The sequence below is a fragment of the Trichechus manatus genome, unplaced genomic scaffold (assembly GCF_000243295.1).
Source record: "Trichechus manatus latirostris isolate Lorelei unplaced genomic scaffold, TriManLat1.0 scaffold00038, whole genome shotgun sequence".
Taxonomy (NCBI): Eukaryota; Metazoa; Chordata; class Mammalia; order Sirenia; family Trichechidae; genus Trichechus; species Trichechus manatus.
Window position 1 is genome coordinate 7,957,397 of NW_004443974.1, and position 26,388 is coordinate 7,983,784.

The 26,388-nt window shown below is 42.5% G+C and overlaps 1 protein-coding gene across 1 annotated transcript in view; it reads right to left on the minus strand.

Annotated features, from left to right (window-relative positions):
- Positions 1-26,388, minus strand: part of DENND1A (DENN domain containing 1A) — a 545,605-nt gene that overhangs the window by 163,820 nt on the left and 355,397 nt on the right. Inside the window, exon 11 of the mRNA XM_004375649.1 lies at positions 13,021-13,146. Within this exon, the coding sequence (XP_004375706.1) occupies positions 13,021-13,146 (126 nt within the window). The remainder of the gene's footprint in view (positions 1-13,020; positions 13,147-26,388) is intronic.

Below are 26,388 nucleotides of genomic sequence, written 5' to 3' on the forward strand. Positions count from 1 at the left end.
AACTTGATGGCAATTTTATTTTTTCTGCTTAAAAGTTCCTCATCTATTAAACTGGGGGTAATACCATGAACATTTAACTAAGAAAATATTCATAAAGAGCAAAAAGTGGGGAAGTCAATAAACGTCAGTTTTTTCTCTCTCATACTTCTTTTGCGTAACACTCATCAATTCAGGATAAACTAATCAATTTGGGATAAATGTTCCCCTTCAGAGAATAGATAATGACTCACGACTCATTAAGCTGGCAGCTGACTTGTTCCGGACAACCTCAAAACCGAGAGACCATTTTGAATGTGGTGAAGAGGATGAGAATAAAAATGCATTTCAGTCGGAATATGGGCAAAGAAAGTCTCAAGCAAATGGCTTATGAATAATGTCAATGAGCTGTGACTGATGGGAACAGGGTGAGCGGAGACCTTCCAGGTCACATCACTAACATGCACCAGCAGACCAAACATAAATGTTCTCCGGTTAAGAGCTTTCCAAAAATCCTGCCACACCTCCATGGAATGTGACTGCTGGTGAATTGGGCATTCACTGGATAAAAACGGAAGCTGCCTCCATAGTTTGTTGTGGAGGGCAGGGAAGATGAACAGAGAACGGGTACTTTACATCTGCCATCTCATTTACTTCTTAAAACAATTATATGAGGATGGAATTTTTATCCTCATTTAACAAAGGAAAAACCTGTGGTTCAGGGAGGGAGTAATTCCCAAGGTTTCCCAGCTGTTAAGTGGCAGCTCTCCTGAAATCTCAATTTTCTTCAGTCTGTACTGAACTGCTTCCTAAAATATATTCCGAGTACATCTCCAACATTTGAGTATTCCATTGTACATTTTACAAACTTCCTCCCATATCTGAGCCCCCAGGAAGAGAATATACTAAGATAAGAAATTAGACATCTACTAGATAATATCTGTTAGTTAATAAAACTCCAACAAATCTCACTTAAGTTTGGGATAGTCAATCAACATATAAGGATTTCTGACACTCCTGCTAGCTCCAGGCTAAGCTCACAGTTTTAAATACCTCATTCTGGTTTCATTATAGGGCAGGGACCAGCAGACTTATGTCAAGGAAATCCTGTGAAGGTATCAGTTAAGCAGAGATTCTCTTCCCTACTTTGCAGTTGAAGAAATCAAGTTCAGAGAGGTATATTAACTTGCCTAGAGTCACACAGCTGAGAAGAGGGTGAGTCCACGTTGGCACCGGGTCTAATTACAAATCAAGGGGCTTTTAACTTCACCATATTGTTTATTATTTGCCTGAGGAGAGGGATCACTAAATAGCCTTAATATCTGGGATTTGATAATGTTTTGGAATTCACCAGTTGCTCCTTGGAAACCCTGTGGAGCAGTTCTACTCTGTCCTATAGGGTTGCTATGAGTTGGAATTGACTCGATGGCAATGGGTTTGCTTTTTTTTTTTTGGTTCTGAGCCTGTTTGACCTCACGCCCACTCCTTACTCTTCTGCTCTGCACTGCGTAGAAATGAGGCTGACCTCTGCACACCAAGTTCCCTGGGCTCCCAGATCAGCTGGCTTCATGCAAGGCACTGGCGAGAGATTAGGAGGAGGAAGGATGGAGAAGCTGAGTATTCTTCCACTGCTTCTCTGCTGTGATGGATTGTCCAGTTCACCTTCCCTGATTCAAGTGTCCCCTGGACAGACCCACAGATTCTAGCTGCAGTCAAGTGACTGTGGCCCCTCTGCCTTGCTAATCTCTGGATTACCTCTCTGCCCTCTTTTGAGTCTCAGCTTCTCCATCACTTGTGCCATCATTTCCTGGCATTATTATCCCTTCGTTGTAAACATCGTAAGTGGTTTCTGCTGTCTTGTTAGATCCTGACTGATAACACTGATCAAACTGCTAGACATAGTGGCAGCCTGTGGGGAGAGCTGGGATAGCCAAGTGATGGCTGGGCTCTACGTCTCAAGACCACCTGTTGGCCAAAAGCCTCTGTCTGGCCACACAAGAAATACTTTGGAAAAAGAACACACTTTTCTTTTTCCGAGGTTCATAGCAATGAGACTGGGGTAAATGAACACAGCTGGTACCCTAACTCCATAGTCTCAGAGCAAGAAAAATTCACTACTAACCATTAACTATAGCAGTGTTTCCCAAACTGTGTTGTGAGGAGTACTAGATGCATGGAATGTTAATAGGTACTTTGTGGGGAAAACGGCTCTGAAAAATGCTGGGTTAAACAAAGTTAACCAGATTTCTTTACTGCAGGGCTTCTGTAAAGTGCGTTACAAATCTCAAAAAAAAAAAAAAAAGTTATGGTATGTAATATGCAACACTTCCACATTTTACTCAATTACAGAAAACATATCTTGTGGATCTAATATTTCAAGGAACACTGACTGGGAATACTGGTTTATGGTATTAATGCTAAAATCCTGTTGTGGTCTTCAAGGTTTTTTACGGACTTGGAGGTAACTACCCCTTCACTTGGCCACACTCCTTCTCCCTGTCTATGCTCCAGGCACTTGATCGCCTCAGTACCCCACCATGCCATGGAGCTTCAGCCCCATGCCTTTGCATGAGCTACTTCCTGTACCTTGCTCCTGGGGAACTACTATTCCTCCTGTAAGGCCCTATTCCTTCCCTGGGAAGCTTTCCCTCAACATTCGGCTGGAAGTGACTAGTCCTGTCTTTGACTGTCCACCACCTTATACAACATTCACTCTAGCACTTACAACACCTTTTTGCAACTCTCTGCTTACTTTCTGTCTCTGCTCCTGGGGTGTCCTTAACAATAGTGACCACGTCTTATTCATCACTTCCAGCAAGCCAGTCCCAGGGCAGAGTAGGTCAGGGTTGCAGGGTAAACAAGTACCCCAAGATTTCAAATGTTTGTATCATTTTCTGGTATCAAGGTTTGATTATAATTGACTTAGAATTCAGGGTAAATAAAAAAAAAAATTCTATTGTTGGGATGATTCCTATTAAACTAACCTTGTATTAATTTAGCTACTTTCATTATGATGAAAATAATTTATCTTTAAAAAAGGAATCCTAAAATCAGTTAAAAAAAACTGTCATCAAGAAAGCTTAGCACATGGATTAGCGCTGCTGTGAGAAAGCTAGCCACTAGGTGTCAGCCCAGGAAAAGAGGAGAGACGGTTACACTCAAAAGTATTTTACTTTTTCATCCAATTATCACCATAAATATCAAATATTTAAACAACAAAATATTAGGCAATTAAAATTATCTATTAAAGGAATGTTTTTAAAAATGTACGTAAAATTTTGACATTCCCCCTTTGCAAAATAGTTTACAAATGGTGTTAGTTTAACCTGTATTTGTCAACAAACATTTGCACAGTTGAGAAATTGACTACTAAGAGAAAACCAGCTCAGTTTTCTTCTGAAACGCCCTCCACTTGTAGGTAACATGGACCATATGCTAACCACCATTGCAGCAAGTGGTCAGGGGAAAGAGCGTGGTTGCTAGGATTAGGCAGACAGAGGGTCTGAATCCTGGCTCTGCCACTTTGTAATCTTTTCTAGTCTCGGTTTCTCATAGGACAAATGGGGCTATACCACTCTCTTCATATGGGGGCTGTAGAAATCAAATAATGGAATATACGTAAAGAGCCTAGCACAGAAGAAATCCTTGATGTTCTTTTCCTTAAGACCTTGTCTTAATGATTAACAAAACTCTGTTTCAGTTCCTGAACAATTGAGGATGTCATAACTAAGGGCTATTATAATTTCATTCATTCAACAGATATAGAGTACCATCTATGTATCAGGCTCTGCATCAGGGATGTATAAGTAAACATGACAGCCCCCTTCTGGAGCGGGCATCCATTTCTTTGCAGAAGGGGAGCATAAGGCTGAATGTGAAGTAGCTGTGTATTTTAGAGAACATATCCACACCCCGTAGAAGATCAGCGTGGATTTATGGGGGAGGAAATCTACAATTTTAGCTTCTAATCATCATAAATACCATAATCTTCTCCATAGAATGAACCCATCACCCCTCCATCTTACATTACTGAGACCCTACTGTGGGCTGGGGTATAAGAACAAGTAAGATAAAATCTTGTTCTTAAGAAGTACACAGTCTAGCTATGTACATGAAGTCATATGTCACTGTTTCAGGCTTCAAATTGTCAACTGCTATCACTGCTTGAAAACGGACCAGAAAGGTTCCTTTTCAGAGTCCCATTGAAAAAGTAAAGACCCTACAGTGAGCTCACTGGACTTAAAAAACACTGGTAACAGCAACCATTTCTCTTTGCCACTGCTTCTGTAGAGATACAGTATTAAAAACCGCCTCAAAGGATTCCACTTAATCCATTAGTATACTCCCCTGTTGTATTCTCCTAACTGGAATTGAGAATTTACTGCATGTGGTTACTTCACAGAGGGTGAGTCTCTCCAGATCCTAAATGCCGATGGTTAGCTACTATGCAGCGGCTAGACTGTGCCTTTGTTTTACATTTACATTTTCACTCCATGGTGTTTGTGTCCGATCATTCTTCTCAGTGCTCTAAAATGAAGCTGCTGATGTTTTGTTTTTAACTAAGCATGCATATTGTGCAACACTGAATATAACTACTAGTCTTTCTGATGCATGGCATGGGAAAACAGGTATCAGTCATTCATTTGCTCAGCCACCCATTCACCAAACATTTAATGAGCACTTACGAAATACCAGACCATGTGAGGGACACTATGGTGTATAAAACATGGTCCCATCCTTAAGGAACAAAGTGAGAAAGGAGTCGGGGTTATTAAAATGAGACTAAGTTCAAGCCTAGAACTCCTCCTGGATAGGCTAAGACACACTAGCTGTGTTTTATTTTTCAAGCATTTTAGAACATATGGAAATTTCATTTTGATCATATTCAGTGATGCTCTTTGAAATCACTCAGTTAAGCCTGATCACAGCGTTTAAGTGGGTTCCCTTCCAGCTCTCATCTTCTCTCACTCAAGGACCTACTTTTTACTTGGACAGTCAACTTCCACAACAATGGTTCTCAGTTCAGCGAGCACTCATGGTGTGACTCTAAAGAACCAGAAATCCCAAACTGTGCCCTCAAGGAACATCAGTGTCCCTATGAGATGGTATGAGATGGACAGTGGAGACCTGGACAATGGTCATCTTTTCCCAATAAGCAAAAAATGCTTTGAGGAAATGAAAAAAAAAAAACAAACAAAAAAAACACCTCAATTATATTTTTTCTTGTGCATTTAAAAAAATTGACTCTCATGCATTTCTTAACTTTAAACCTTTGGTCCCTACCACCACCACTTGCCTGTAAGTGCTGGTGAGCAATAACATAAATACCAAACAAACATTAAAGGAAATAATTAAATATGTATTTCTTAGAAATCCTTCACACATATCGTTTGAGATACAAGCCATACTTTCACAGTCAGTTCGAAAGAATTAAACAGGCCAGAATTTCATCACGTTTTGCATAGCTGCAGGTACTCTGACACTGCTAAACAAGCCTGAACACCAGTCTTCTAGAATTGGCAGTCTCATTTCCCTCCTTGTCCTCCTTGACCTTCTTGTCATCCAGAATTCATCACTATCATTTAGTTAATATCTACTATAGCTGGACAATTTGCTGGTGTTTTACATACACTATTGCTATTTTTCTCAACAGTCCAACAAGGTAGGTAATATCGTTCCTATTTACAAATGGGAAAACTGAAGCTCAGAGAGGTTAACTGACTTCCAAGGTCATCTTCTAGTAGACGACAGAACCAGGATTCAAACCCAGGTGTGACTCAAAGCAACTCAGAGCTCCAGAGCCGATCACTGGAGTTCCCCATACCCCTGCCTCATTCGCAAGACATGATCTTCACTGGGATGAATGCGAAAATGAGAAAAATGGCAACGAGTAAGTTACCAGCCCCTTCTCTAGATCACCTTAGACTCCTGCTGTCATTGCATCTGTTTAGCTCACTTCTGTAAGTTTCCGCTATACAGGCAGTCCCCAGGTTACTAATGTCTAATTTACGGACAACTCATCCTTAAAAACACACTCAGGAATGGATCTTGTTCATAACCAGGGGACTGCCTGTAGTTCCCTAGCTGCTTGCCTAAAATGAACTGGAAAATAAGAAAAAATTTTCACAAACTTTTCCTTCAGAATATTCATGAATACATAGCCATATTTCACAAAGACACCATGATCCACTTAAAAAAAAAAAGGCGGGGGGGGGGGGCGGCTCTGAAAGCAAATGTGGGTTTGATTCTCAGCTCTACCATTCTCCAGAATCTCAGAGTCTGCATAGAGGCATACACACCAGCCCCTTCCAGGCTTCACCTAATTTCCCCTTTGCCCAGGTTTCCTCACTTCCTTACTTTCCTTCTTGTAGTACTGCACATATTAAGGCTCCTCAAATCCTTTTTTAGCAGAAGATGAAGTACAGACAAATTAGTAATATACCTTACAGGGGTTTTGGGTATCTTTTGCTTGTCTGTGTGAAGGGCGGGGTGCACACATCATCAAGCGTTCTTACTTCTTTCCATTCTGAGCTGCTCTTAAGCCGGTTCAACCGAAATCTGCCTCTTTATGATGTTGTGATAAGCTGGCACTCATAATCAAGCTCCTGCACTCAGACTCAAAAGGCTTGGAAATACAGCATTTCAAAGTTTTATTCACAAAGATGTTTTGTGGAGCATTAATTATAATATCAAAAGACTGGAAACAACCTAAATGTCCAACATGAGAGTGTGTACAAAAATTATGGTAGCTGTACTTGATGGACTGTTCTGCAGCTATATAAAAATGCATATGATGTAATATTAAATGGGGGAAAAACAAATTTTAAATTACATTTGATTGCAGCTATGTAAACATTTTGCACAATAAAAAATAACTAAAGAGAATACACAAAAGGTGGTTGAGGTAGTTGTGTTCATCTGGTGGGACTATGGTGGTATTTTATTTTTTCTATTTTCTAAATGTTCACTAATGTTTTTATTACACTTTAATAAAAATACTTGTACTAAAAACAAATACAAACAGCTTTTTACAAAAAAAAAGAAAAAAAAAAACCATGGGATCAACAGTGTTACTTGACCAAGAGATAGACATATACGATGTTTTTCAACCTGCTCCAACACAGCCTTGTGCATTCATGCTTGAAATCTGGGCTATCAGTCTGCTTTTATTTTAACTTCTCTGTTTTCCAGGGGTTTTAGGTGGATAAACAGGAGTCAGGAGAATCATGTACACAATCAGGGGTTGGAAAGTGGATGATACCTATGTCCTAGTGGCCAAATCTGGAAGCCTGGCCTCTTGGGATGGACCACTCCCTATACAGCCCCCTTCATAGCACTGCCACATCACTGTCGGTTTACTGGTCTACCCCACCCCACCCAGTATATGCTCTCAGCAGACAGGGGTTGTGTTCCCTGAGAGGGCCACACAAGCTGGTTGAATAAACAACTCCCATTAGTGCTCCAACTGTACTTCCCTTTCCACAGATACTGGCACTGAACAAGATATGCATCTGAAAGCACCAATATCCACAGGTTTTGTTCTTTGATCTAACATTTACCAAGGACCTGCAATGGGCCAGGCACGGGACGAAACACCTTCATGTGCAATTTCTTAAGATGACTCCAATCAACCCTGTGAAGTGGTTCAGGTTCCTGGCATGATCTACAAAATGAGAAACCCGGAATGGAAAGGGATGAAACGAAAGCACATAATTCTATTTTTGAAAGTTCTTTAAAACTGAGGCCACTGTGTTATGAAAAGTCTTTCAAAGGGGTGGGGTGGGGTGGGGCGGGGTGGGTTAGTTTTATTCAGATCTCATGACGCTATCATTTTAAACAAAGAAGTGAGGTAAAAGTGAGATCTTTGTAAAATTCATTCATTCTCTCTAGGAGGGAGAAAGGGGAACATTTAAGGCAAATTCATGAACCACACTGCTACCCCACATCCTCCAAAAGTTGCAATCTTCTACCAGGCAGAGAAAGGATCCTTGGCCTAGCAATTAAAATCATTTTCTTTTATTCCCTTCTTGCCAAAAAGGAGCCCAGCCCTAACTAGTTAATCCCTAACACACACTGCTACTCCCAGAGTTGCCTGGCAACTGGCAGGAGGCGTGTCAGAGAGCAAGAAAGGCCTAAATAAATGAGCTGGAGCCTGGGCTGCTGCTTGACATGGATAAAGGGGGTTTCTCTGAATGGGGCTGCTTGGCTGCTGTGGTTCTGTCATTTAAGCCGAGAAGAACAAGTTGGCTTGGCCAATATTGTTAAATACTGTATCTTGGGCTTTGCACATGATATTCTCTCGGGGACTGAAAAATGGGTCATACACCCTTGAGATTTGCAGATGCCCTCGCCTCTGCCAGGCAGCAGCAACCTCCAAAGCCTAAAGACAGGACAGGATGCAACGCAGATGTACTGCAGAGGCTGAGGCCACCTTCGTCTCCACCATTTCTCTGTTCCTTAATTTCTTTTATCTGTCCTTCCATCTGCTCTTCCAAAATACACTCCGTTGCCTACACTGTGCCATGACACGTGCCAGGCACTGAAGTACAGAGAGAAAGCGTTAATAACCTAGGACATGTGGAAACCAGAACAAAGGCAGCAGGGTGTGGTAGACGAGCTTGGGTTTTGGAATCAAGGCTGACCTGAGTTTGCATCGTGACTCTTCTACATACCAGGAAGTCACTACCAATCTGAGTCTCCATTCCCAGGTGTAAAATGGATACAAGGGGCCGTGGTTTCTCAAGGGAGTCATGGGGAATAACTGAGATCACGGATGTAAAGCAACTTGGAGTTGAACAGAGCCCTGCCAGGATGGGAGGCCGCTGAGCAGGTAGTAGACTTGGCTGTGGCTGAATGCCCTTGGCTTCTCACTTTCTGACCCCCAGAAGGCCCCTTTGAAACAGTTTATCTGGCCCTAAAGAGACACCCCCCCTCCCCCGTAAGTGAACACAGGCTTCCCCTTGGGACGAACACAGGGCTCACTCCAGCAAATGGGCAGAAGGCATGGCCTTGGCTGGGGCTTCCTTCCTCTTTCCTTCTGGGCAGGGGAAAGAAAATAAAGCTTAAGAGTCTCTCTTGGTCAGCTGCATTTTGAAATGCTTCCAGTTAGAAAGGAAAAAAAAAAAAAAAGCCACAGAGTTAAAAATCTCAAGTGAGCTCTGGGCTGGGGGAAGGATCCTCAGAACATGGAGGAGAAGTTGCTGGTCTCTGCCTCTCAGGTCAGGGTTGACCCCTCCTCACAGAGCCAGGGGGGCACTGTGCAGCTAAGCAGGAGCTGTCCTGGTGCACCCCTGGTTGGGGCCCTTGTCAGCACAAAGGAGGGGGCGGGCCCTGAGCTGGGCTTTTTTAACCTTCACTACCATCCTGCCAGTAGGGAATTCCTCAGCCATTTTTATGGAAGAGAAAATTGAGGAGCGGAGAAGTGAGGTAACCTACCCAAAGTCACAAGTTAGTAAGGAGCAGAGTAGAAAACAGCACACTCAAAGTCTGTCCTGTTTCATATTAAAAAAACACTGTGATTTTGCAGTAACCTGGGTCCCATGACTGCACCCTACTGGCCCAGGGTTGGAAGCCACCACACCAGCTTGGCAAGCACTGTGAGTACACCACAAAGCATGGAGCCCAGATGAGCTGGAGGGGTCGCAGGGCCACTGCTGGTCTGGCCTCCATGCACACACACTTCTTCCCAGACCTTCTAACTCACAGGGTTCTCTTTGCTCTCAGCCTCCCACTGGCCTCCAGACTCTCCATCCGCTGCTCAGGCCCTGCCCTGCACCCTGCCTCAGAGGTTCCTCTCCAGACTACAGCCTGGTTCACCAGCTTTACCTCACTATGTGTATCCAGAGTCTTCAATACACTTGGGTTCTTTGACCCAGTAAATCCACTTCAGGGAATCTGCTTAAGGAAATAATTCAAATCGTGCATGAAAATTTATATAGAGATGTTGTTCACTGCAGTGTTGTTTAAAATGGTGAAATGTTACTGGCAATCAAAAGGACCAGCATCAGAATAATGTGGTGGGCTTTAGTACTGATTGCAGATCATGGAGCCTGACAGAAATCTCTGGTAACAGAGCCCAGACAGTTGCATTTTTTAAAGCCCCACAAGTGATTCTGACCCACAACTGGGGTTGAGAACCACCGGAGTCATGTGATGGGATATTTCTAGCCATTATAAATGATGCTTAAGAAGAGTTTTTATATGACATGAAAAAAACGTTTACAAAATGCTAAAAGGAAAAAACAAATAACAGGAATACTGGATTGCTTTGCGAGGATGATCTCAACTGGCTAAAAGAGAATAAAAAAACTAAAAACCAAAATGAAACAAAAACAAATCAGAAAAACCTAGAACCTAGGTAGAAACATTCTAACATGCTATTTTAACTCCAATGATAGGATCCTGGGTGTTTTCTCATTTCTAGTCCTCTGAACTTTAAACATTTTCTCACCAAGAGCAGATACTGTTTTTATAACCAGAGAATAAACTAAAAGACAAGAGGCCCTAGAGAGGCCTCCCTATTCCCTCAGCACTGTGCTGCCTGCCACCCCCAGCAGGCTCACCCAAGGCACCAATCTTCCTAGCCATGCAGCCATGCCCACCTCAAACAGGACTTTGGTCATGTCACACCCCTGTTCAAAAACTTACTGATACTGCTAGCCTACCAGACAAGTCTCTGCAGAATCTGCCTCCTACCTCTCCTGAAGCCCCGTCTCCCCACCCAAAGTCATTACTTCAGACGGTTAAGAGTTCGGCTGCTAACCAAAAGGCTGGCAGTTCAAATCCACCTGTCACTCCTTGGAAACCCTAAACGGGGCAGTTCTACTCTGTCCTATAGGGTCGCTATGAGTTGGAATCGACTCAATGGCAACGGGTTTGGTTTTTTTTGGTTCACTGGCCTTGCGGGGTCCTGCCACCAAGCCTTTGCTCATTCTGTGAACTCTATACCCCCGACAGGAAGGAGCCCTCTCCCTTTCTTTTTCCATACCCTACTCATCAGACCCAGTTCAAGTTTCACCTTCCTTATGAAATGTTTTATGGCTCATCTGATCCTTATAACAACCTAGAGATATAGAAAGAACAAGTATTCTTATCCTCATTTTGCAAGTGAAGAAACAGAAGTTTGCTCAAGCTGATACAGCTAAGAAATACAGAGTCAATCTCTAAACTCCAGGTCTCCTGTCCTTAAATCCACAGCTTTTCTGATGCAAGTGCAGGTACAGCCATAAACTCTGCTTAAGGAGCAACCTGAGTCCAGATCACATACCCAGCAACATGGACCAAGAGTCAACAGCCTCTGGATTCTAGACACACATACTTGATGACAATGAGGTAACTGTAAAAGTGAAAACTCTTCATGTTTGCCGGTGTTCCCAGCAACTCAAGGAAGGAAATGGGCCAGTTGTCCATTCCTCATTTTAGAGATGGGAAAACAACAGTATTTTCCTTGGCTTATACCAGATTTCAAATCACCACTCATTTCTGACTGGTTTGGCTGAGTCCAAGACACCAACCAAGAATCAGAGCTGCCTCTCTACCAGACAAGCAGGACATGGGGAACTTGCTTTAAGCTGAAGGACTTTAAAGGACCTCAGGGAACTACTTCTTGGGGAGGCAAAAATAAGTGCATCCCTCTGTTACGTGATCATGTACGTGACATTGTCCAAAGCTGAGGCAGCCTAGAAAGTAAGGCCCAAGTGCAGGGGGAGAACAAGTATAACATGGCATTAGGATGCTGCTCCCTGAACACCCACTCGCCTGACTACTTCACAGAAGTTACGTCCCTGGGTGAAGGGAAAACAAGGTGTTTCCGAACACTCTTTATGTTTACCTTAGACCCACAATGGAGTCATAGTAGTAAAAAGATACATTAACAATGTGTAATTGTGGCTCATAAAGAATCATGTGTGACCACAGTTCACTGTCAGAGTTTTTACATGAAATGCATTGCCTGATATCCACTCATCTTTTGTCATTTAATTCAATAAAATGTTATAGATTAAAACAAAAACAGAAACAAACATCCTAGCCTGCCATCAGCCACCTCCTCAGGATGAAGGGAGCAGCCTCAAGATCACCCCTATGCTCCTGAGAGAGGGCTGCCAGCAAGGTTCCCCTCCAACATTTCCCTTACACAGGATCCCACAGGTCCCCAGACTAATATCTCCATTCTCCTTGGTCACGAGGCCAAGCGTAGGCCTAGTACAGGGGTATCAGATGAGAGCTTCTCACTGAAGCTGGGAGAATTAGTACTCTTTGGTTTCAGGGAAGACATGATGTCTTCATATCCTCGCAATAACTAACCATCTTGTAAGGCAGGCAGGGGACGTGGGTGAGTCAACTGAGGCTCAGAGACGTGGAAGTGCCATAGAGGTGGGTAACATCATTGCCCAGTTCCCAGTGTGCTCTGTAGTCATTTATACTATGGCCACTTGCTGGAGTCTCCAAGAAGTGAATCTCTAGGACGTTTTGTGTTCTCAAGTGTGGAACAGAGGTCTCTTTAAAGGAAAATGGGAAAAGCATGGACTTTGAGACCATCTGGCTCTTCCACTGGTTAGCAAATCACGTCTCTTCTCTGAGTCTCAGCCTCCCCATTTGTAAAGTGGAGATGACCATTGCTACCTCATAGGCTTATTGTGAATCCTCAATGGGAGCAGGTGTGCGTGAAGGGCCTGGCACTGTATCTAACACACAGTCGGAGCTTAGGATGGGTGTGGGTTATCTGAACATTCACAGGAATGGTGAATGTTTCTCATATGATGTAACGGCTTCCTTGAGCTGAGAGGCAAGGCAAGGCAAGGCAAGGCAAGGCAACACAGACACACAGACACACAGACACACAGACACACACAGACACACAGACACACAGACACACAGACACACACAGACACACTCGCTCGCACGCACGCACGCACACACGCACACACACTGCTTTCTAGGTGAATTCAGCAACCGGAAGAATCATGGGACTTCATGTGGCCCCTAAGGTATGTTTCCTAGCCCTGACCAAACACAAATTCTGTAACATGCCAAGAGGCTACTTACCGGCTCAATTTTTAGAGCATTTCGGTAGCTACCAAAGAAAGCAGCCTGGGCCTTGAGGAATGCTCTGGCCACACCATCACCAGTGGTTGTGGAGACCTTCTTTAGCCTGCTCTTCAGTGAAGAAATCTGGTGACAGAGGAAAAAAAAAAAAGTACAGGTTGAGGACAAGGTTGAAGGAATATGGCTGTCTAAGCCCAGCACATACCCAGTGTTAGAAGATCCCTTGAAGAGGGTATCGATTTGATACCTCAGCTACTGGGAGAACAAAAATGCATTCAATATTAGAACAGGTGTTTGAAATTTAAATGACTGTTACTTCCATTAAAGCATGTCTAAAATATATATACACATATATTTCCTGAGCAGTCACTATGTGCCAGGTAAGTGCTTTCACATACATTTTGTTTCTTTAATTATTTCAATACTCCTGTGAGGAAGGGATTAGTGTTTCCATTTTACAAGGAGGAAGCAGTCTCAGAGAGGTTAGGTTACATGCCTAGAAACAAACCCAAGAAGCAGCCAAGTTGGAAACTGAATTGCAGTCTTATCCTCCAAAGGAAAAGTGGCAACTTGTAGATATATGCTCAATAGTTTTAAAACAGAATGAACAAGAAAACCAAAGCAATGGGAGAAGAAGAAGAACCAGGTATACATTTAGGGTACAAATGTAAGCTGTAAGGTCCTTACATGGTAGCTAGAAATGGGTTGCAAATTTGACTTTAGAGCCTCCTAATGGCCAAAGCAAAGAGGGAAACAAGAAAAATAGTGAGAATCCCTGGGTCCATGTATTACAAACAAATCAGTTGCTCAAATGAACACAGATTTCCCAGAAAGTGAGATCTAAAAGAGATTTTTCCTATGAGTCTTCAATGTTGGAAAGTATGTATGATATGGTGGCTGTCACTCTCAATATCAAAGACAGTATTAAGCTTTCTGGACTGTTTTTAATATGTCCTCCATCATCTCAGGATGCCATGCTGTACAACTTCAGGGGCAACATTAACACTGTGTTCCATGTGAAAGGTACCCCTGGAATTGTGCAATGTGGTGACCTTCAGTCATTCATTCACTCCTTATCAGTATTTCTCACATGCCTAGGACTACGTTAGGTGTTAAGTATACAGGGGTGAGCAAAACCTGACGTGGGCCCTGGCCTCATTAAGCTTACATTCTAGTGAGGAAAATACTAGCACATATGACATTGCTAGTGTGACATTTTTAGTATGAATGACTGATGATTTATTTTTCTGGGCAGATGATCCATAGCTTTCTTCAAATTCCTAAAGGTGTCTGTGAATCTAAAAATATTAAGAATCACTGACCTGGGATGGACTGATGGACTCCATATACTTTAGAAATGCTGCATGGCTATTATTCTTGTTACCAAGTTTCTGATAAGGGATTTTTTTTAACAGTTTATTGAGATATACTTCACATACCATAAAATTCATGTATTTAAAGTATATAGTTCAGTGGTTTTAAGTATATTCATAAGGTTATACAATCAACATTACCACATAATTCCAGCACTTTTTATCACCCCCAAAAGAAACCCTGTACTCATTAGCAGTCATTCCTCATCCTCCACCAACCCTGCCCACCTTTCCCATCCCCCAGCCCTACGCAACAACTAATCTATGTTCTGTCTCTATCAATTTGCCTATTCTGGACATTTCATACAAATGAAATCACACAATATGTGCTATTTTGCGACTGGCTTCTTTCACTCAGTACAATGTTTTCAAGGGTCATCCATGTTTTAGCACATATTAGTACTTCATTCCTTTTTATGGCTGAATAATACTCCATTGCATTGATATACCACATTTTATTTATTCATTCATCAGTTAAAGGACATGTGGCTTATTCACACTTTTTGGCTATTATGAATAATGCTGCTATGAACATTTATGTACAAGTTTTTGTGTAGAGACAGCAGGGATTTTGAGGCAAGAACCTGAAGGACCAAAATCTTATGTTGCCAGACCTTATGCAATGAAGATAGCCTGAAAGGACATATGAAGTCACGCAGCACAGTGCTTAGCATACAGAAAACCATCAATAATGTTAGCTGAGTCTTGGGGGAAAAAAATCCTATGCTGTAGCTAAAGGGGCCTGCAATTTGCTTGGACAGTAAACTGAATGAAGGTGGGGTGATGTCCTCTGATATGTCAGAAGCACATGGGGAATGTGCGTAGAGGGGGTGGCTATCCCACTTCTGCTCGCAAGTGGGCTAAGGAAAACAATGTCCCTCCGAAAGCAGCTTGGAGTCTGTGTCAACACCTGTGTATAAAGAACCGATCTATTGTGACCTCCCCCTTCCTGGGACACAAGCTCCAGCACCACTGCGGTGAGAGCCCACAGAGGAGCAGTGTAGGTCACGCTCAGCAGCTGGCAGTCTCTGCCATGGACATTCAACTTGGAATAAAAATGAGAAAGAGAAACATGCTTTATTTAAATGTTAAAAATACTGCCCACCCTCCACCCCCAAATAATAAAAATCCTACCCCTCTCAGGGACTAGGGTGACATTTCCATCCTTTGAAATGGTGCAAGCCACTGTCACTCTTCCTCTGGCTCCTCAAAGGCCTTGGGCCACCTGTGCTGCAGATTATTCCTCACTTAACCTTCTCTGGCCTTTCTCTTTCATTCGGGAGGTGTTTAATTACCTCGGATTCACAACGCTGCACTTCAGGTGAGCCTTTCCTAATGGCCTCATTACCATTTTACACAAAGAAGTAGTCACTGATTGTAACTTAGCAAATACAGAGTGTGAGCCTTCCTGTTCCCCCAGCTGGTCTGAAACCAGCCAAGTGGTCCTGGGCTCCCGGTGCCCTTGTCACCACTTAGGCCAAGACTTCTGAAGCTCTCTCCTCACCCTACAATGTGGAGAAGCTTTTGTCTTGACCTTTCAGCACTTCAAACTTTGAAACTTCAAGTATGTGCGCACCTGATAGCTGGTGATAGCATTTTGTCCTTTAAATAAAAGTGAGGGAAGAAAATGTAAGGTTTAAAAAACCCACAGTCATACATCTAAAATTTAACTTGCCCTGAGTATTCCTGGGGCGCTGGTCAAATCATTAACACTTGCTTAAAAAAAAAAAAAAAAAAAAATCCATTGCCGTCGAGAAGATTCCGGGCTCACGGCAACCCTACAGGACAGAGTCAAACTGCTCCATAAGGTTTCCAAGGAGTGGCTGGTGAATTTGAACTGCTGACCTTTTGGTTAGCAGCCAAGCTCTTAAACCACTGTGCCAACACTGGGCTCATTTGGGGTAATCTAGGGTGATAAAATTTGTGGTAAGAATAGCTTCCTCCTTTAATCAGGTATCATAGGAGGAAGACAGAAAACAAAGGAAGAGAGTTCAAAATGGAATTCATCAGCTTCTCTCTGAAGTCCCCCTTCCTCTCCTCTGTGTTCCATCTTGGTTACTGCATCAACCAACCAGTCTCCTAGGCCAGATATCATACCCATATGGTATCCATATTCCATACTTCTTCTCTATCCCTTCCCACAACCATTCTCCACATCTTATCAATACCTGTACCACCACAAATATGCCCAGAATCTGCCCTTGCTCTCCGTGCCCGTGACCTTGGGCCTGTGCTGCTCAGCTCCATCCACTCTCTCGGGCCCAGATTGGTGAAGCAGTTTCCTAAGAGGGCTCCCTGCCTTCAGTTTCTCCTCCATGCCATGTATTAAATTTTAACCATGCAAGGATGCTTTCACTTTCAATTTTATACACTTTTGATTGTCCTTTATAAAAAAAGCATATGTGACTTTTAGAATAAAGAATTAACATGAGATATTTTTCTTTAATCATCAAATTAAGCATTGCCTTGAGTTAAGGGAAAGGAGTGCTGGTTGTGTAGTGGTTAAAGTGCTAGACTGCTAACCAAAAGGTCTGTGGTTTGAACTCATCAGCTGTACCAAGGGAGAAAGATGTGGCAGTCTGCTTCTGTACAAATTTACAGCCTTGGAAACCCCATGGGGCAGTTCAACTCTGTCCTATAGTGTCACTATGGGTCAGAATTGACTTGACAGCAGGGGATTCGGTTTTGAGTTAAGGGAAAGAGGAAATCCAGACATCCCCCCATCTGTAAAGCCTTCCCTGGCTCTTGAGACTGGGTTAATGATGCCCTGCCCAGTCTCTCTCGGACTGTGTAGGAGGTTCTACTTTGGGTCATGGTGTCTGCTGCCTCTCCTGCTAGACTGTGATTTCCAGAAGGCCCAGCAGTCAGCACAGTGCTTGACCCACTGTAGTCATTGAGCACTTTCTGTTGAATGGAAGAACAGATGAATGAGTGTTCTGACATGGTAAAAGGCATTTCCAACAGCTGAGCCTCTTTGCTTGGAGAAATATCTTAAGATCACATTTTTAGATGGCCAGTGACTGATCATTAGAAGAAACTGGTCTTGGTTGTGAAGGACCGGGGGAGAAAGTGATACTCATCTATTCCCCCTCTGCAAAAGGCCATCGCTAAGATGTAACCAAAATTGCACGGAAAATGAACCTCTGGATGCCTAATGAGTTAAAGCAGACAACTAGATCAGTCTTACACAACACTGCAAATTCAACATGTCCACTTACAAACGCGGTAAGTGCAACGTTCCTCCTTTAATTGGTAACTGTCGGTTCTACCTCCTGGGTCTCCAGTCTTCATCTGCTCCTCCCTATCCCCACTGTACTCTCAGGCAGTAGAGCAGAGTTTGAATCACATAAGCTTAAGGTCTAAGACTGAAAACCTGGTTTCCTTACTTTCTTAACTTTTCTGAGCCTCAGTTTCCTTTGCTGTAAAATTAGGTATCTACACCGCATATAACATTGTGAGAATTAAAATATGATAATGAATGTAAAACACTGAGCAGAATACCTAGAACCCAAAAAAGGCTTAATAAATGGGAGCTGTTTGTTTTGTTATTAGTTCAGGTTTCATCTTTTACCTAGACTACTGCAACAGTCTTTGAACTAGTATCCCTTCCTCTGTTTTCTTCCTGTTCTAATCAATTCTTTGCACTGAGTTATCTTTCTAAGAGGTTGAATCATGCCACTCCCTTTCTCTAAAAATTTCAGTAGCTCCTTGCTGCTAATTACGACAAAGTCCAAATTCCTTAGCACAATATTCAAGGCCTTCTATGGACTTGGCTCAAGCTGTTTCCAACTTTGTCTTCTACTCCATTTCAGAGACCTCAAGACCCATTCCTAAGCTTGGAATATTCTTTATCCCATTCTGTATCAAAACTCTTCTATTTAAGAAAAAAATAGCCTCTGACTTCCTGTGATGCCCTCTATCAGAACAAACGCTCTTTCTAGGGCACAGTCCATTCCTTTGGCTGGCATCTCACCTGTTTCTGGAGAAGTGCTGCGAACACAGCTACGTCTGACCAGGGCCGGCCTCCCAAGAGCTTCCTGGTGAGCACCCACAGACCAACCACCAATTAGCTTATTGCTGATTCCCCATACAATGCAAACAGGTTCTCACATTGTGTATACCATCATACTATTATTTAGTCCTTTATATAACCAGAAGTTTACACATCTTCCTCCGCATTAGAATGAAGATAACCCTTGCGAACATACTGGCACTCAGGAATTATAGGTTTATTTCTTTATCACTTGGTTGTAATTTGGGGGAAGGGAGGGCTAATGATGGTATATTATTCACCTCTGTATTCCTATCCCCTCCTCTTTCTTTCAGTCCTGGAACCTTAATATCTTTCAGTAACTTTCCCATTGCTCTGAGGGTAAGGACAGAAGTCCTAGCTGACCTGTGAGGCCCTGTGTGATTTGGGGCAGTCTCTTTAAGACGTGTGGCTCCTGTATCCCTTCCATGTCTTTGGCCACACACTCCAGGCTCCAGTCACACTGGCCTCCTTCACACCCCAGGGCCTTTAGATGGGCCAATTCCTCGGTTTGGAATGCTCCCACCCACCATCACTCCCTTGCCTAGAATTCAGTATTGTCCAATAGAACCTTCTGCAACAATGGAAATAATCTGTCATCTATGCTGTCCAACGTGGTAGCTGCTAGCCACAGGTGGCTACTGAGTACTTGAGACGTAGCTAGTGTAGCTAAGGAACTGAATTTTAAATTTTATTTAGTAGTACATGTGGACAGTGGCTACTCTGTTGGGCAGCACAGGGCCCTGGATCAACTACAACTCATTCCTCAGATCTCAGCTGGAAGATCACTTCCTCAGTCTAACTCCCAAGACTAGACCAAGTTCCTCTGTTACACACTCTCATTGTACTTTTCCCTTAGAGACACACAGCAATGTGTGATAATGCATTTTGCAATGGCCAGTTAATGTCTGCCTCTTCTCTTAGCCTGAATGGTCTATGAAGGCAGGGACCATGTATATCCTCAGTGCTAGCACAAGCCCTCAACTAAGGACACATTTCTTCTAACAATCTGGCTCAAGTTAGTCTGTGGCAGGAGGTCCCACTTCTCAACCTCTGGGAGTAGCATTAACTGCTGAGTGTCAGAATAGGATTTAAAAGATTGTTGACAAATCAGACACCCAGCAAGTGGGGAGGGGGCAACTGAATCACACTTTCCTTCCCCTCTTTAAAAACTGGCCCTTAAGGGCTGAGGCAAGTTGATTCTTCCTTTCCTGAATAAACCAGACATCAAGGCTTTGTTCTGAAATCCCCCGGGGAATGTCTGGGTCTGGAGAGGGGAGAAGGGGCTATTGACTTGTTTTCCTTTCCTGAGGGGCACGTAAACATTGGCTCCCTCTGCTACCTTCCCATTGGCAATGAAAAATGGCCCCATGTATCTACCTATGTTTTAGTTAGTTCTTGCCTCAGATTTGAAGTAAAAAAGTGTTGATATTTAAAGGTAATCCCACCCGCCTCTCTTTGCCAGTAATTGCTTCTGGAACAACCAGGAATTAATCAGAAGAAAGGAACAGGAATTAGTATTTATTAAGCACCCTACTTGGTACCAAACACCACGGCAGGTATTTTCACACACAGCATCATATTAAAATTTCAGAACAATTGGGCTAGGCAGGCAGTTACCCCCACTATACAGTTGAGGAAAGTGAGACTCAGCCCAACATCACACAACTAGAACAGCAAGGGGCAGAGGCCAAAGTCAAGCCCAGGTCTGTCTTATTCCAACACCTATGCCATTCCATTAATTCTCATTGCTGCCAGGATTTCTTAGACCAGCAAATTAGATTTGTCCATGATAGTGGTTTATTGTCTCCCCTGACTTAATATATCTCCATTATTGTTTCCTCTCATTCTTTGCTATTCTGTTTCTTTCTTGAGAACTTGGTTGTACCTTGACCTCAGTTGGCTTTAATTGCTTCTTCTGCATCCCATTTTCCCCTCAAAGATCCTAGTTCTCCATAGGGGGCAGTGGTGGATATGCTAGTTACATGGAGCTCCAAGCCTGAGCTAGCTATGACCCCAAGGGCCCAGGTCTCTGCTACCTCCATCTCTCCTGACATCTCATGGACCATGTTTAAGTCAGAAAGTTAGAGGCAAGTGTTACAATTCTAAGCAGCTTTTTGTTAGACAAAAGGATCCATTTTCATTATGTGAATGGCCACTTCACTATATGCTATAATGGCTCTGTTGAGCATCCTACATACAAACTATCAAATTCTCACAATGACATTCTTGGAGTAAAAAAATAAAAGTTAAAAACAAGAAAGAAAGGCCCATTTCTAATATCTGCCAAATAAGCTCAGGAGGAGGCCTGCACACGCTAGCGCACTCCAGCCCCCTCCCTACCCAGGTGTTTAATCTGACTACCTTAGCATTTTAAACTGCAACACACAGTAGCAAAGACTTGTGTTCTTCTCATTGTAAACCTCACCTTCCTCCAAATACTTTTTTTTTTTGCCCAGAGGAAGTGAACCGTTGTCTTTGTTTTCCTTACAAAACAATTTAGCTTTAACACACTACACACAGATACACACACACACAATTAATGCAGTAGATTTTCCTGCCTAAGCTAAAGGAGGCTACAAGTTCTCAGCTCAAAGTAAACGTGTATTTATATTATTAGGTGGTCATTCAATAAAAAGATTATTTCTAACCAAATATGTGCATGCAGGTATGTATATATATGTATGTATCCCGGGAGTACTTTTAAAGAAGGTTTTTTCCCCCCATACTTCTGGCAGTTCAGGTTTAAAGGTCAGATTTAAACTATCACCATGTTTCACAATGCAATCTGTGCAGAGCCGCGTAATGAAATGGTTCAGTAAAGGTGCTCGTGGAAATTCTTTTAATTAGGTCTAAGGCTTTCCAGTTGTCAACATGAATAAACCAAGAAGCATCCTCTTGCAAACACAACACACAAAATAAAAAAATGTAAGTGACCTTTGAAAAAACAGAAATGCACTTGCAAAAGGAATGTTATACGTATTTTTGGCAACATAGCCTCCACTAATTTTTTAAAAATATCAATGTCTTTCAACAATAAAATGGAGTGCAAATAAAAAATAAAGGGGGCGCTCTATTTCTAATGAAACAAGGGCACTAATGCCTGGTTCTGCTAAAAGGTATTTGGAGGAAGACAAAAGTTCATTGCAACTAAAAATGCTTGTCAAGAGACTAACAACTTTCTTTAAGAAGCTACTTTTGAATTTAAATATAATTAATTCTACAGATCAGTGGTATTTCAGCCAGACAGGTGAATGTCCTATGACTCCTGAAAATCGAATGATTATCTATTAAAAACCGACCAAAATGTAATTTTGCCCTCAGCACCACTAACGGAGGCCCAAAAGATGAGCCTATCATAGCAGGAACATCAAGATTCCTGCTTTTCAAAGCTGTGTTGACACACTAAACCACTTAGATCTGGAATTTTTAGCCATTTGTTCAGAGTTGAGTCTAGGGATTAGAATTTACAAAATGAAAACTGCAAGAAAATGGTGGGCTTCTTGGGGAAGTTGGATTATATGTGCATTGAGCTCTGATGGAAAAAGCAAAACTTAACAAACTATTCCAGTCACCACCAGGAGTTCAGATTTAGATGGTATTACGGGTTGAACTGTGTCCTCCAAAAAATATGTGTTATAAATCCTAGTCTCTATGCCCATGGTTATAATCCCATTTGGGAATGGTTTTTTTTTTTTATGTAAATGAGGCAGGATTAGGGTACAGTGTATCTTGAGTCAATTTCTTTTGAGATATAAAAGAGCAGGGCAGAGTTGGGGAAAGAGAGATGCAAAGTCACATGAAGATCGCCCGGGAGCAGAAGCTCAGAAGAAACAAGGATCTTCCTCCAGAGCCGACAGAGAAAGAAAGCCTTCTCCTAGGACTGGCACTCTGAATTTGGGCTTCTAGCCTACTAAACTGTGAGAAAATAAATTTGTTTGTTAAAGCTATCCACATGTGGTATTTCTGTTATAGCAGCCCTAGATAACTAAGACAGATGGCTACAAAGATGTTCACAAATGCAAACTGGCCCTGAGACTTGAAGTGGAATGGGTGACTCAAATGGAAGAATGTAAGCATGTAATAAACGTGTAATAAATCCATGCATCAATTGATCAGTCAATGAATGTATGCCTAGTGAACTCCGAGCATGAGGGTACAACAACCCACAGTATATTGGTCTACTTGGGTTCAGACAGACCTGAGTTCAAATCCTGACTCAGTTGCTTGCTATTAGCTGGATGGCCTTAGGCAAGTTACTTAACCTCTTTTCTTCATCTACAAAAAGAGGGTAAAGTAGCCCCCCACCCTACTTCTTACAGGGTTATGTAGATTCAATGTCAAGATTTTCAAAGCCTCTAGCACAGTGCCTGGCACACAGTAGGGGCCTAACAGATGACAATTATCTTCTACACTAGCCCAACTCCAAAGCCAAAACTACTCACACCATTATTTTAGCATCGAAAAGAATAATGCGTTCACAATTAACATTTTCTAGGGCATCAATAACTGAAATGTCACTCATTATGCTGAGCCTAGTGGATTTATTTAGTGACCCAAACTCGGTTTGTGTTTGGGAGTTAATGAAGTGCTTGGTGTTTACAAAGCTAAAAGCAGGATTTGTCTCAACAGCAATCCTGGGCTGAGCAGATACAGATTTCCATGCTCAGGGACGCAGCCAGTCCAGATCCATGCTGGCTCACATGGATACATCCACACAGAGGGAGACATCTCCCAAGGGGATCCAGGCATCTCCAGCTCCTCAGGGGAGGAAACACACACACACACACACACACACACACACACACACACACACACACACAGGGAGGAGGGGTGGGAAGTGTGTATAATAGACGTGTTTCACAGTGTTCCTGCTGTGATGAACAACTTGATCCACTTACAGTTCCAAACACATGATGCATAAAAGAGCTGACAGAAATTCAATTCTTGCAAAGAAAAGCATCTGCTCTCTAGTGGGAACGGCCAAATATTAAGCAGTTTTAAGGCAGGGCAAAGACCTGAAGGAGCATACTTCATTATCTAGATAGCTAGAGTAAAGAAATGCAGGGGATTACAAACGAACGAAAAAGTAGCCGAGATTCCAAGCATTAATTACCCGAAGTAAAATGATTCAAGTTAAATCTTTGTTACGACAAATATTAAACCCAGCTGTGTTTATGTAGCAGTTGTGAAAAAGAAGAAAAAAGAAATCTGTGTACAATATCTGTGAGCTCTGCCAGTTAATTGAATTTGCTGGCAGCACTTCCTCCACCACGAGCCAAACATCCTCAAAGATAAAATGTAGCTTTTAAACAGACCTGGGGAAAACAGAATCAAGAAATTTCAACCAATAAAACACAACTCTTTACTGGTATAAAAGTAAAGTAAAATTCAGTAATGAAAGGAAGGAAGTCTCTTAAACATTTACTGCATTCCAAAGCCTGGAGCTGCGGTTTATTGCTGAGGTCTCTTCTGATGTCCCACAGCGTTCCTGCTCCAGCATCTTTAATGAAGTCCCATAAACTTCCATAACATACTCAATTGTTGACAAATCATACACACAAGCTTAGAGCAAGGCTCACTGGATCACGACGCTCCCTCCCTTTGCTGCATGAAATTTACACATCATCAAATGGACACTGTCATGGAGAGTGCCCCAACACAGAACAGAGACCTACAGACAATTCCTTAAAAACGTGAGGGATAACTGGACCCTGGTGATATTGATAAGAATTCTCTTTAGCAAAATGTCTCCTGATCCCAAGTCCAATGTCAGTAGATTTGGAGTAGGAAGAAGCTTTGGCCTGATTCTTTGGAACCATAGAGGCAACAAAAGGTTGGACCCTTGGTCTGGCTAAAGTGGCCACCAGCACAGAGATCAGGAGTCCCGAGAATATCTTGGACTCATTGTAATGCTGATCTTATCACATCATTCTATAGTTTAAAAATCTTTGCTGATTCCCTACTGCCTAAAATATAAAGTCCAAACTTGTTTTTATGACTGAAGGCCATTCCTAATCTGGTGTCTCCTGTCTACTTTGGTCTCATCTTTTGTCCCTTCCAACCACACACCCCATGTTCCAGCTATACGAAACTATTAATCCCTGCCCACACACTGTATGCCTTTGTTCACGCCTCTAGACTCCCTGCATTCCATTTCCACCTCCCAGTATGTTCGTCTTTTTCCAGAAACAATGACTGTTTCTTACACATCTGAGTACACACCCCAAACACTTTGGCTGAATGAATGATGGATGAATAACCTCCACTCTGTAACTAGCTATACAGCTGCCCATTTGGGACACTGTGAACCAGAAATGTCCAGAGGCTACAGGGGATGGAAGAAAAGTTGCTGGTATAAGGTCCAAGTGGGTAGGAGAGCAGCAAGAGCTGAGGCAGGAAAGGTAGGTAGAGACTGGATTACAAGGGGCCATATTCGGGAGCTTCAATTTCACCCAGAGAAAAATGAGGAACCACTAAAATGTTTTAAACTGGGGAGTGGTATTCATGTCCTCGAATATTCCTTTGTTTACAGCATGGAGAAGAGATTGGGATTTGAGGGGTGGAGGCAAGACCGGCAGTCCAGTTTCCGTTAGCAATTCTACTAACCAGACCTCACTGAGAATAAGGTCCATGTCTTAACATCTCTGTATCCACTATGCCCTATATAAAGCCTGGTACATAGTAGGTGCTCAGGAAATGCTTACTGAATGAATAAACATTCTATTAGAGACTATTAACAATATATGCATTAACGTAGCAGAAAAATCAAGTCTACAGGAGAACTAAGTCCAAAAGGCCTATACACACGGAGATTTATATAAGATACTCAATATAATCAGAGCCTGTCCATCTTCCCAGCTGGCATTTTCCCTTCCTGTTGGGATTTTAAGAATGGGTTATTGCATAGTTTACTATTAGTTTAGACATTTCCCTGAAGGACAGATTGCTTAGGCCAGACAGTTTGCCTGTGAAGTCTGCTCTGCAGGACCTAGTTCTTTGCTTCTGGGATCAAATGCATTTGACTCACAAGGTAGGATTGTGCACTAGCTCCTAGAGTCCCACAGCAGCATCTCTCAAGTCTGAGATTTCCAAGCCTTTAGAGAAACATGGCATCGAGACGCTCTAGCCAATGAAGTCCTTAGCAACGGCCTAACAAAGGAAGGCCATTTCTGAGCAGGTACTGCTCTCTCTCCATCTGGCATGCTTAAGAGGAGAGGCAGCAAGCAGAGTCTGGGCTTATTTGAATCTGGGCCCTTCTAAACCACTTTTGCCCTTTGGACTCCCAAAGACAGTCAGCTACATGGAGTGATTTGTATCACTCAAATGTAATGAAATTTGAATCACTCCTGAGGTCACAAAAATACTGTCATTCATTCAGTAAACATTTGGGAGTATATACTGAACTTTCAGGCAGATATGAAGATGAATAAGGAACACTTTTTAGTTCCTGACCTGCAGAGGTTTGCAAACAGAAATGATAATTCCAGCACAGCATGACTAGTGCTGTACCAGAAAGATGTGCAGTGTGCTTTGAGAATACAAAAGAGAGAGCAACTAACTAATGAGGGAGGGTCAAGGAAGACTTGATTCTAGAAAAACTAGAAAACTGATTGGAATTAGAAGACACCAAAGACATGGTATGCAATTAGGAGGTCACTGCCAACTTTCTAGCTTTGTAGTTTGGGAGAGAAGTACAGGGCCTGAATCACTTGCTGCCCTAACACAGATAACATGGGCATTTACATATGCATATAATTTTGATGAACAAAAATTAATAGTATATGAATTTCCAGTAATTTTCAAAAGTAGGTGCTAATCAACTTGTACAAGGAAAGGTCATGGAAGCCCCACAGACACATCCAAACTCCCTGAGAGACTGAATTGCTGGGCGGAGGGCTGTGGGGACCATGGTCTTGGGGAACATCTAGCTCAATTGGCATAACACAGTTTATAAAGACAATG